We start from the raw sequence: 12,135 nt of genomic DNA, 5'->3' as shown, positions 1-12,135 counted from the left end.
TTGTGACTCTACCTGGCACTGTGCATACAAAGCAGTATTTAATTGGATCATTCAGTGAAACTGAACCTACAGCAATATAAAACAACAGTGAGCTGTAGAAATGTATGTGGATTGTGTATACAGTAAATTTTGGCTTTAATGGATTTGATTTTTTTCCTCACCGTCCCCTTGTAGTGGCCATATCAAGGTCGGAAGAAAGAGAAGAGCTTCCTTTATGAAATTGTTGCTAACAAATTGAATGGCATCGATGTGGATAAATGGGACTACTTTGCCAGGTACCCGCTAGAAATAACCGTGGAGTTTGTGGTGTTAGAATCAGTAGGTAAATAGAGAATAAATCTGAGCTACTCCCCCTCAGATTTCCAGATTTATTTGACAGTTTTAGATCTGTTAGAACCTCTTTGCGCCATTTGGGGCCTGCAAAGCAAGGGGGTTTCATTTAAAATGGTTCACGTTTTCTGTGATTTCACAACGTAGTAAGAAAATGGACCGTTACTTACCTGGGCTCCATTAATTTGTTTCTCAATATGTATGTACAGTAGCAAACAGCAGCAACAATTGAAGGTGTGCTAATAAATCAATGTCACATTGCTAAATAAGTAGAGTAGTGTGGATAAATATACAGTTGTGTGAAAAAGAAAGTCCACCCTCTTTGAATTCCATGGTTTTACATATCAGGACTGTAGGCGGACGCTCACAGAGGTATGCAAGGGAGACTGGTTATGGTGAAATCAAATAAGGCTTTTATTGCGCCTGTTTCCTTAACATCAGGAAACCATCCAAACAAGGGGTAAACAAAGCTTCTACTGCACCGACACACTTTATTCGAGCAAATACCCAGTATGTACCTGGCAGATACCTGGAATGCGCCGCTCCTCACCTCTGACAAGCCCCGTTGTGTTTGCCTTTCCAGCCTGGGTTCATGCCTGGCTGACGGGCGGCTGATCTGTTAAATGATAATGATTAGGATTTAATAGGCTGCAATGCTTCGCGTGTCTACCAGATGGCATAAATTCATGAATTGTAATGCAGTATATATATATATACTGTGCAGTATTGCAGCCAGCGGGAATAAAATGCTTCAATCCCTGCATGGAAAATACCTCAATGCACTCGGGCAGAAAACAGTCACAAACCTCAATACACCCGGGTATACCCGAATTCGTGGGACTAGCCGAGCTCGAATAAAGTGTGTCGCCAGTGTATTCACTTGGGAGTATTTCTAGTGAAATACTATGCAGTCCACAACTCCCTTTAGATAAGCATGTCTCCCAGCCCCAAACATATAGCATGAAATGAACAGATATAAAAAAAAAGTCTTATAAATGAAATACTTATCTGTTCCTTGTGGTTTGGAGGGAAAATCTTCTCTGTCCCTGGTTGCTCCCTTTTCCTCAGGGTTTGTCAGCATTCAGGTTTAGAAGTTTCCCCTGTGTCTTGAAAGCAGCACTGCTGTTTCTTCTTGCAGGCTCAAGACAAATGTCCCCCATGTTCAGTCTCACAAATTGTGAGACTTTAGGCACAATCTCACTTCCTGTCTCAAAAGACAGGCTTTTCTTAGAACTAATCAGGCAGGTGGTGTTGGATAATTGACTATCAGCAGTTAACCACCACACTGCTGGATTAGAGGCACATTACCTGAACAGGGATAACTCCCCTGTTACATACCTCCGCTGTTTGTGGGAAGCTCGGGCTTGCCACGGCCAAAGCCCATCCTTCCACTCTCATTCTAGATATCTCTGTGACTTGAATGAGAGTGGATGGAGGAAGAGAACCCTCGGTCCCGCTGGGATTGGAGCCCTTTCTCCAGTTTATTCGTGTCTCCTCCCGAAGGTGCTTGAGATCAGCACTCCTCAGTCGCTCGAGGAGGACTTTTTCTAAGTATAGTCTTTTTGCTACGTGCGCGGTCATGAGATTTCCCTCGCGTCGGGTGCTCGTCTTATTATAGGCATACTGTATGGCAGCAGTTGCAGAGCGTTTAAAAACAGCCCTTTGAGTTTTCCGCTCTTGAAGCTGTCTCTCTGCCCTTTTCCCACTCAATGGGGTTGCTAGTTCTGCCTCTTTGGGGCTAAGTTGCAATTCCACACCCACTTCCAGAGAATGTCCCATTTTTTCAGCTTCATCAGCTAAGGATTCTTCTGGTTTTGATTCAGCACGTGTACCTTCTTTTATTGCCTGTTGGGTGGCTGAAGGTTTTGCTAGTGCTTGTTTAGGTGGTTCAAATTTTGAAACCTTGTTTTCATGGGTTTTTGTGGCTGTGGGATACTGACGCTTAGTCAGGGTCAATACTTGTCCTTGTAGAACTGTCATCTCATCCGCGAGAGATCCCTGTTTTTTGAGTGCGTCTTGCAAGTCTCTACTCAGGGAATTTATCTGCGCTCTTTGCTTTCTCTGAGCTTGCTTCCACATTTTTATTGCATTGTGAAGCACTATGAATTTCTTTGCTCGGGCCACAGTTACTTGTTTTAGTTTCTGGACCTTCTTGTGCTCCCTTTTGTGCCGGGTCACCTGGGTTCTAAGCTTGGCCTCTAGCGATGCTTTGGTGACGCTCAGGGTAGCCTTCAGTTTCTCATGCTGCTTTGCGGGGACATACTGGGTAATCAGACATTCCTGCAGCACTTGCATTTCTTTAACAGCCTGCAGATTGTCTTCCTGCAGAGTTCGCTGCTTCTCCTCGGCCTTCTCGAGGTGCGTACGCAGACCTTGCAGTTGGTTCTGCAGTCGGTGCTCTGCTTCAAACTTCTCACCTTCCAAAAGTCTATTTATTTCTTTAAGCTCGTGCAGCTTTTCATTCTTTTCCTTGACGTCGTCTGTCAAATGAAAATTTTCTTCTTGAGTTTTAAGTTTTTTCTTTTTAATCTTAAATTTTCTCCTTTTTCAGTCTCTGTACTATTCAGGGCCTCCTTGCAGTCCTTCTTCCATTTACGCACATCTGCTTTGAGAATGACAGTCTCCTGGCGTGAGACTTCCTTCTCTAGGTTGAGGGTCTGAAGCTCATTCTGAGAGACTTTGAGATCTGTATTAAGATTGACAATAGTTTCTTTAGATATGTCCAGCTCCTCAGTGAGACTGTGTAGTTCCTTTCTGGAGACTTCTAGGTCTGTGCGGCAGCTGTTGGTCTCATGATGTGAGGCATCCAGTGCTCTGCGGAGTGTCTGAACCTCTTTCTGAGATACATCCACCTCTGTCCGGACACTGTTGATCTCCTGTTGGGAGGCATTCAGCTCTAAGCGAAGAGTGTGAACCTCTTGCTGAAAGACTGTCATCTGCTTTAATGCCTCCTCATATTTCCGCTTCAGCTTAGCCATCATTTTATCAGATTGGCTCTGCTTTTCATCCATGGCGGAAATAGTAGCATTTGCAGTATCTAGCTCAGTCTTGAGATCGTCCAATTCTGTCCTGGCCAAAGAGTAAATTGTGAGCACATCTTTCTGTAGTCTCAGGTTATTTTTCTGTAGCTCTGTGTAACCATCTTTCTTTTGTTTCAATTGTTCACGGAGCATATCAGTCATGCCTGGCATTTTTCAGGGCATCTTCAGGGCTGGTCAAAGGATCGTCACTCACTGGTTCCGGATCCACTTCCCTGGGATGGTTGGTTGAGGGTTCCTCACTGTTGGCACCGGACAGACACTTCTTTGTGGTACACGACTTCTGCCTTGGGCCCTCTGGATATTCGGTTAACCGCGGGACGAATTCTCCATTTTCTCTAGGCTGCAGGGCAACTATGTCCCCCTTTTCCTCCACAGGATCTGTGGACGTGTCTATTCCTTCCACGGTAAGTGAAGAACCGCTTTTCTTTTTCCGCCTTTTTGTTTTGGATGACTCCGTCCCATCAGGAATACTGGGGTCTCCTTCTTTATTTGATACTTCAGCAGCTTCATTATATACGCCAGGCTTTTCTGTTCGTGCCGAGTTCAGGCACCCCCACCATCCTTGGGGTGTTTTGTGGGTGTGACTCGGTTCGGGTTCCCCGTAAGAGATGTCTTCCTCCTTATTGGACTGGAAGGGCCACTCTTCCGTGGGGTAGGCTTCATTACAGGAATGCTGCATCTTGTCCTCCATTTTGGGGCTCTCAGGTGTAGTTTTCTTCCTGACCTCAGGAGGCGCTATTGCAGCTGTTGCCACTGTATTTGCTAGAACCCCCAATTGTGGTAGTCTTACAGGTGGGCATATTTTGCTTGTAGAGGTCGTGGCTCTCACAGGCATCTCTGTAGACTTTTTTTCTTTTTCTTGGGTAAGTTTTACAATATCAGCAGTACTGTGCACGCATTCTCTCTCTTTAGGTATACTGGATGAGCAGTTGCTAGGTAAAAACTTCTATTTGTTTTACACCATTTACTTGCTAGGTCCAATCTCTCTGCTTCAGCCAAATAATGTGGTTTTCTGCTTGAGTTCAGTCTCAACTTTGGGTATTATGACATTCACTCTTCACACTTTTTACACAGCTCAGCAATTCCTTTTTTTTAAGTAGGCAATTTTACCCTCAGCACTTGTTTACTGAAAATTTCCCTGCTTCAGCACAGTCTTGCATCATTTTTCACACTTTTCTGCATATACTCCATTCACAACTGGTAGTCCTATGCGATGTGGCAGCCTTTACTTGCAGAATCAGTGCCGCTCGTGGGTCACCATCTGTATTCACTGCTTCAGCTAAACATTTGAAAACAACAAACGCCTATCCCTTTTAAGGGCTAACTCACTTCTTGAACCCTGACTATGGCTAGAAGGCAAACCCCCTATTTCAATGACCATATTACACTTTATTGTGATAGGCAAATAAGGTTTACCTGCTTTAGCAGTCTCTCTCTCTCTCTCCTCTTGGGATTGGGGAAAAGAGTCCATCTGTGGTTTTGTAAGTTTCCTGCCTGGGTGTGTTTCACTTTAACTCTGGTCTCTGCTGCATGAGATTTTTTTTGTTTATGTTGCTCAGACTATTTGTAGGCAAAAAGCATAAAAAAAATTTCACAGCCAAACTCCGGGTTCCTTCTAACTTCAAGAACCCCCTCTCGTCCCACCTCTGACGACCATATGTAGGCGGACGCTCACAGAGGTATGCAATGGAGATTGGTTATGGTGAAATTAAATAAGGCTTTTATTGCGCCTGTTTCCTTAACATCAGGAAACCATCCAAACAAGGGGTAAACAAAGCTTCTATTCACTTGGGAGTATTTCTAGTGAAATACTATGCAGTCCACAACTCCCTTTAGATAAGCATGTCTCCCAGCCCCAAACATATAGCATGAAATGAACAGATCTAAAAAAAAGTCTTATAAATGAAAGTCTTATCTGTTCCTTGTGGTTTGGAGGGAAAATCTTCTCTGTCCCTGGTTGCTCCCTTTTCCTCAGGGTTTGTCAGCATTAAGTTTTAGAAGTTTCCCCTGTGTCTTGAAAGCAGAACTGCTGTTTCTTCTTGCAGGCTCAAGACAAATGTCCCCCATGTTCAGTCTCACAAGACTTCAGGCAAAATCTCACTTCCTGTCTCAAAAGACAGGCTTTTCTTAGAAGCTCAACAGGCAGGTGGTGTTGGATAATTGACTATCAGCAGTTAACCACCACACTGCTGGATTAGAGGCACATTACCTGAACAGGGATAACTCCCCTGTTACAAGGACATAATAACAATCATCTGTTCCTTAGCAGGTCTAAAAATGAGGTAAATACAACCTCAGATGAACAACAACACATGACATATTTCACTGTGTCATGATTTATTTAACAAAAATAAAGCCAAAATCGAGAAGCTTTGTGTGAAAAACTAAGTTTCACACTTACTGCTTCCACATGAATTAGGATTCTAAGTAGCAGACAGGTGCTGCTAATCAAATGCCCTTGATTAAGTGATCATCAGCAAGTGTGACCACCTCTATTAAAGCCGATGTTTTAGCAGTTTGCTGGTCTGGAGCATTCAGGTTTGTGTTAACAAAATGCCAAGGAGGAAAGACATCAGCAATGATCTTAGAGAAGCAATTGTTGCTACCCATCAATCTGGGAAGGGTTATAACAATTTAAACAAACAATTTAAAGTCCATCATTCTACAGTGAGAAAGATTATTCAAAAGTGGAAAACATTCCAGACAGTTGCCTATCTTCCCAGGAGTGGACGTCCAAGCAAATTCACCCCAAGGTCAGACCGTGCAATGCTCAGAGAAATTGCAAAACACCCAAGAGTTACATCTCGGACTCTACAGGCCTCCGTTAGCATGTTAAATGTTAACGTTCATGACAGTACAATTAGAAAAAGACTGAACAAGTATGGTTTGTTTGGAAGGGTTGCTAGGAGAAAGCCTCTTCTCTCTAAAAAGAACATGGCAGCACGGCTTAGGTTTGCAAAGTTGCATCTGAACAAACCACAAGACTTCTGGAACAATGTCCTTTGGACAGACGAGACCAAAGTGCAGATGTTTGGCCATAATGCAAAGCGCCCCGTTTGCCGAAAACCAAACACAGCATATCAGCACAAACACCTCATACCAACTGTCAAGCACAGTGGTGGAGGGGTGATGATTTGGGCTTGTTTTGCAGCCACAGGACCTGGAAACCTTGCAGTCAATGAGTCGACCATGAACTCCTCTGTATACCAAAGTATTCTAGAGTCAAATGTGAGGCCATCTGTCCGACAACTAAAGCTTGGCCGAAATTGGGTCATGCAACAGTAATTATCCCAAGCACACCAGCAAATCTACAACAGAATGGCTGAAAAAGAAAAGAATCAAGGTGTTGCAATGGCCCAGTCAAAGTCCAGACCTCAACCCGATTGAAATGCTGTGACGGACCTTAAAAGAGCTGTGCATATACAAATGCCCTCAAACCTCAATGAACTGAAGCAACGTTGTAAAGAACAGTGGGCCAAAATTCCTCCACAATGATGTGAGAGACTGATAAAGTCATACAGAAAACGATTACTTCAAGTTATTGCTGCTAAAGGTGGTTCTACAAGCTATTGAATCATAAGGTGTACTTAGTTTTTCACACATGGCTTTTCCATTTTGGCTTTATTTTTGTTAAATAAATCATGACACGGTGTAATATGTCATGTGCTGTTGTTCATCTGAGGTTGTATTTACCTAATTTTAAGACCTGCTAAGGAACAGATGATTGTTATTATGTCCTTATATGTAAAACCATAGAATTCAAAGAGGGTGTACTCTCTTTTTCACATGACTGTATGGCAGGTGCTGGTTATTAACGAAAAAAAGACGGTGCAAAACAGCGCTAAAAAAATAATAACAACAATACTTGAAATAAATATTGCAGGCAGCCTGGCAAATACTGACTGTACAGTCAGAAAATAAACCACAGAAAAAAGAAAGAATTGCCGGCACTAAATAGGTCCTTTAAATAATAATAACTCCGAATAATAACCAAACCCCCTGAAGAAGTGCACGCATGTGCATGAAACGTCGTTGGGAGATTATCCTGTTTTTAGAGCTGTCCGTTTGGTTGTGGAGGATATTGGCAGCAGTTGTGTAGGCTGTGGGGGGAAAGGAGAGGAAGAGGAGCAGCGATTTCAGTAACATCGCGACGTGTGACGTCACATCCACCCGGAAGTTCCGTTTTTCGTGCGACTCAACATCCATCCCCCACACGAGGCAATCCCTAAAGGAGCTCCAGTTATCATCAGAGAGGAGCGATCTTCAGATTTACTGCTTTTACCATCCACTGTCCTGTAAGTAGGGTTTCAATTTTACCCCTCTGGACTTAAGTGCTGTATCCTCCGGAACCCAGTATTTCAATGTTAATAAATAGCTTTTTGTTAGGATTATAGCCTTGCTAGTGTCTGTCTGTCATTGTGTGTTATGTTTGTCATGTGTGAGTTTTTAATGTTTTAATGTCAACTTTTTTGGCGTACTGCACCATTATCTGTTTGTTTTTTTCTCTTTTTTACATATTGCACTATCATTTGGTGTGAGCCGTTCGTTGACCCCTTCACTGCCTATCTGTTCAAGGACACTTTTGGGACTTTTCAAGAGACGGTTTGGATTTTATTCGGAGTTATTATTATTTAAAGGACTGATTTGGCGCTGGCAATTCTTTCTTTTTTCTGAGGTGCTGGTTATTAACTGCTATATAACAAGTCAGCTCATTGAATAATTGAATGAACCCTTGTGTGTTTTATGCAGGGACTGCCATTATCTAGGTATTCAAAATAACTTTGATTACAAGCGATTTGTGATGTTTGCTCGAGTTTGTGATGTTGAAGACGTGGAACACAAAAAGAAAGAGAAACGCATCTGCACCAGAGACAAGGTAAAACTGCTGAATACTTATCTTCCATCGTCTTCCTGTCTCTCATTCTGCTTGATGTGACCTTGTCATTGGGTCTCCATACTTTAAACAGGTACAGCCATATCTACTGTCCGAAACATAGAAGGCGGATATGCTCTATGCTCAGGAGGATTTCAGCCCGTTACATATACTGTAACTGAAATAAATTGAGCTAAAATCTGCCCAATGCAACTTCTGCATATTATTATTGCGGTACTTATGCATACAGTTATGTTTACACTGTGCACCTACAGTATTACAAGTGGGCTTTCTTTCCTTATAGGAAGTGGGAAATCTGTATGACATGTTCCACACCCGTTTCTGTCTGCACAGAAGGGCCTGTCAGCACAAAGTGGCCAACATCATTGAAGCAATGTAAGTAGCGTTTACCTTTGTGCAGTATCAGTACGTGCTACACGATAACATTAGGAATTGCACCAAAATGTAAAGCCACAATCCACCTATTCCCCCATCTCCCCCACTAATGTGAACCGCGCGGGGGGGAGGAGCTCATCCGTGGTCCTCTGATGTGTAGGAACTCTCGAGTTAGGAAGCGGCAAAGCCGGCTGTCCACCGGCTGACTGTTTTAAATTGACTGCTCGATAATTGCTCGCCTTGACGGCCAATAGAAATGCCTCAACAGAATCAGGAGATGCCACTGCTTTCTATTTGTGACCCCGTGGAGATTTGTTTTAGTCCGGGGCAAAGTTTTGTATTTGTGACACCTAGCATAAAAAATACAAATATCTCTGGAACCGGGACCCTGTGGTTCATTTAAGCTAAAAATAAAAGGCGGGTAGGTGCAACTGCTGCATGTACAGCTTTTCCCGGTCCTTTTCAGCACTCCGGATATGTCTTGTGGTATACGCAGTACTGTACGCTACATTCAAACTAGCACACACGGAATGAAAGAAAAGTGATGTATTTTGGCCCTTATTGACTTAACGGTGCTACGCCATAAGAGACTGTATGGGGTATAAGATATCTTCAGGCATAGCACCGATTGGTAGAAAGGGCCCTTTGTGATTAACATCACATGGATGTTTCAGTTACCAGAGCCCTGACCAGAACAGAAAAACATGCACACCCGGTGATAGAAAGTACAGTGTACTTCCCTCTTCCACTCAGTGCGGGAGTTTGACTATTTTCCCTATAATTTACAAAAATGTTTTACCAGGAAGTAATACATGGAGAGTTACCTCTCGTTTTCAAGTTTGCCTGATTAGAACTGTAACCAGACACTGCAGTTATCCTAAGGCCAGGACTCATTGCTTACACACTGTGCGCGCTTTGCTCTGTCCCTGGTGGAGCATTGATATTACACTACAAGCAGAGGTTGTTTTGTTACATTCAAAGTGATTTAAGCATACTATTCCTCCAAAAATAGTTTTGAAAACAAATATCTATGTTACATAGTTATATAGTAGATGATGTTGAAAAAAGACATACATCCATGAAGTATAACCTATGCTAAATTTAGACGACAGATACTTTGTCCTGCATCAGTACTTACAGTATGCACACACAAAATATAAAGTCCCCAGCGCTAATAAGTCCAAGATACCGTGATCCTAAAGGCAGTCTCTGGTCTTTAAGATGGATGATGGGCTTTGATAAAGATGTTCCAGATGGGAAGATGTCCTTAATGTGGATTATCACACCGTCTGAAATAACAGATGACAGACACACCTGATTGCGCAGCGTATTTCTACAATCAAACCCTATCTGTAACTATGAAGAATCCTACTCACATAGTAGACACCTGTAAGTTCGGTGGAGAGAATCTGTATTGGCTCCCCTTCTCCTCAGCTCCTCTCACGAACCCCACGTAGAGATGGCTTGCTGGGATAGACCTCAATGAACGATGGCGTCAGTGAGAGTTTCGGTGCAGCACCCCCACAAATATGTGAATAGGAATAGGCACAATATAGTGTAGTATGAAAACAACCTTTAATAACTCTAAAAAGCAATTAAAAACCACACTCACATGGTACAACGGATGACTGTGTTACTCGCGAATGCCGTCCGCAGCTTGCAAGCTTCTGGTTATGCGACAGAGAGGATCACTGCACGTAGACACGCGGTCGACAGGGCGTGTGACGTCAGTGATGCAGGGAACTCTCCTTGCGCAGAGACAACGGATGCTGGGACGGCTCACAAAACTAAGCTCCTCCTCCCTACGCGTTTCGTGACTCGTGGTCACTTCGTCAGAGAATACAGATTCTCTCCACCGAACTTACAGGCGTCTACTATGTGAGTAGGATTCTTCATAGTTACAGATAGGGTTTGATTGTAGAAATACGCTGCGCAATCAGGTGTGTCTGTCATCTGTTATTTCAGACGGTGTGATAATCCACATTAAGGACATCTTCCCATCTGGAACATCTTTATCAAAGCCCATCATCCATCTTAAAGACCAGAGACTGCCTTTAGGATCACGGTATCTTGGACTTATTAGCGCTGGGGACTTTATATTTTGTGTGTGCATTGTTTGTTATCAGATTTGGAATTATCTGTTATTTATTGTTCCCTAGCTGCTTGTTTAATATCACTATATTATTATCACTTTAAGATTTATTCTAAATTTCACTAGTATAGAATATTTGTCTTGCACTATCATTTATTTTTTAGTGTAGGTTAGCGCTTTGGAGGGGTTAATTCTTTTTGTTTTGCCCAGTACTTACAGTATGTTGATCCAGAGGAAGGCAAACAAAAAACCACAGTGACACATTGTCCAATGATCTCTCATAAGGGGAAAATGTATTCCTTCTCGTCTCCAAATAACGGCAATCAGATTACTCCCTGGATCAGCATCCTTCCCATGTTTAATTATTTGGTATATCTCTGTATACCTTTTGTGACGGTAGCTGGGTGCCAAGCCAGTAATAAAGGGGTCACCCCCATTAGGCACCCCCTTCAACTATCTGGGAAGTGAGAGGTTAACCAGAAATGTATCTGTAGTACACATGTTCCCCTGCTTCACCACACAAATGTATTCCCCTGGTTTGTTATGTTCCCACATTTAGAGGGTTGCAACACGCAAGTTACATTGGGATCAGGTCGGGAGGGAAAGGGTTAATGGTGTTTGTAAGTTTATGACTCTTTGTTCCCCTTCCCGCCTTTTCACCCTCCATTTGCAATATGGTCCCATAGGTCGCCATTAGGGCTCCATGATAGTCTATGGAGATTTTTTTTTTTTTTGTAACTTTCTTTTATTGGATTTTTGCAAGTATAATACAGTCAGTTATCACTTTGGTACCTAATGGTAGATTGTAGGACATACAACATTGATACAGACATGGGGAGGGGTAGACATGAGTGGGTTAGGGTAGAGGAGAGGGGGGGAAGGGGGAGGGGTGTGGAGAGGGCAAGGGACTGAGGTATCCTCTTCCGTGTGCTCCAGTAGACTTAGCTCGCTTCTGCAGACTTAGATGCATCCGCACCGCCCCCGCACCGAATCTACGGGCCCGGAGGTTGTGTGGTTCCTCTCTGTGGATCCTGTATTCATGGGTGTTATAGTTCCTCTCGTGTGTTTAGTCCGGCATCGAAGGAAAACCCATCTGATTTTATCAAAGCCAGACGGAGGCATTGCTCATCCCTGGGATGTCGGTCTGTGCCAGCCACAGTGACCAGACTTTTTGGAAATTTGCGCCAGTGTCGTTGACCAGACTCGTCAACTTTTCCATCTGGCAAGCAAACCAGATTCTGTTCCGAATTTTGTCTATTGATGGAATTGTATTCTGATTCCACAGTGCTGCGGTCTCGCACCTCATCGCCGTAGCAAAGTGTGCTATTAATTTATTTCCTGATCTCGATACCTCATCTGTGGGCTTACCTAATAGGAAAACCCACGGGTCAAGTGTAATTTTG

The 12,135-nt window shown here is 43.2% G+C and overlaps 1 protein-coding gene across 4 annotated transcripts in view; it reads left to right on the top strand.

The window, feature by feature from the left end:
• The window catches only part of LOC142466888 (deoxynucleoside triphosphate triphosphohydrolase SAMHD1-like), a 349,482-nt gene that overhangs the window by 158,412 nt on the left and 178,935 nt on the right, over nt 1–12,135 (top strand). For all 4 annotated transcript variants that reach the window (XM_075572472.1, XM_075572471.1, XM_075572473.1 and 1 more), the window contains 3 exons: nt 175–275; nt 8,121–8,247; nt 8,549–8,640. In XM_075572472.1, coding sequence (XP_075428587.1) covers nt 175–275; nt 8,121–8,247; nt 8,549–8,640 — 320 coding nt within the window. The remainder of the gene's footprint in view (nt 1–174; nt 276–8,120; nt 8,248–8,548; nt 8,641–12,135) is intronic.

This window comes from Ascaphus truei, chromosome 15 (genome assembly GCF_040206685.1).
Source record: "Ascaphus truei isolate aAscTru1 chromosome 15, aAscTru1.hap1, whole genome shotgun sequence".
In the NCBI taxonomy this organism is placed as follows: Eukaryota; Metazoa; Chordata; class Amphibia; order Anura; family Ascaphidae; genus Ascaphus; species Ascaphus truei.
Note: the sequence above shows the minus strand (reverse complement) of the source record. Positions and strands in the feature narration are given on the sequence as shown.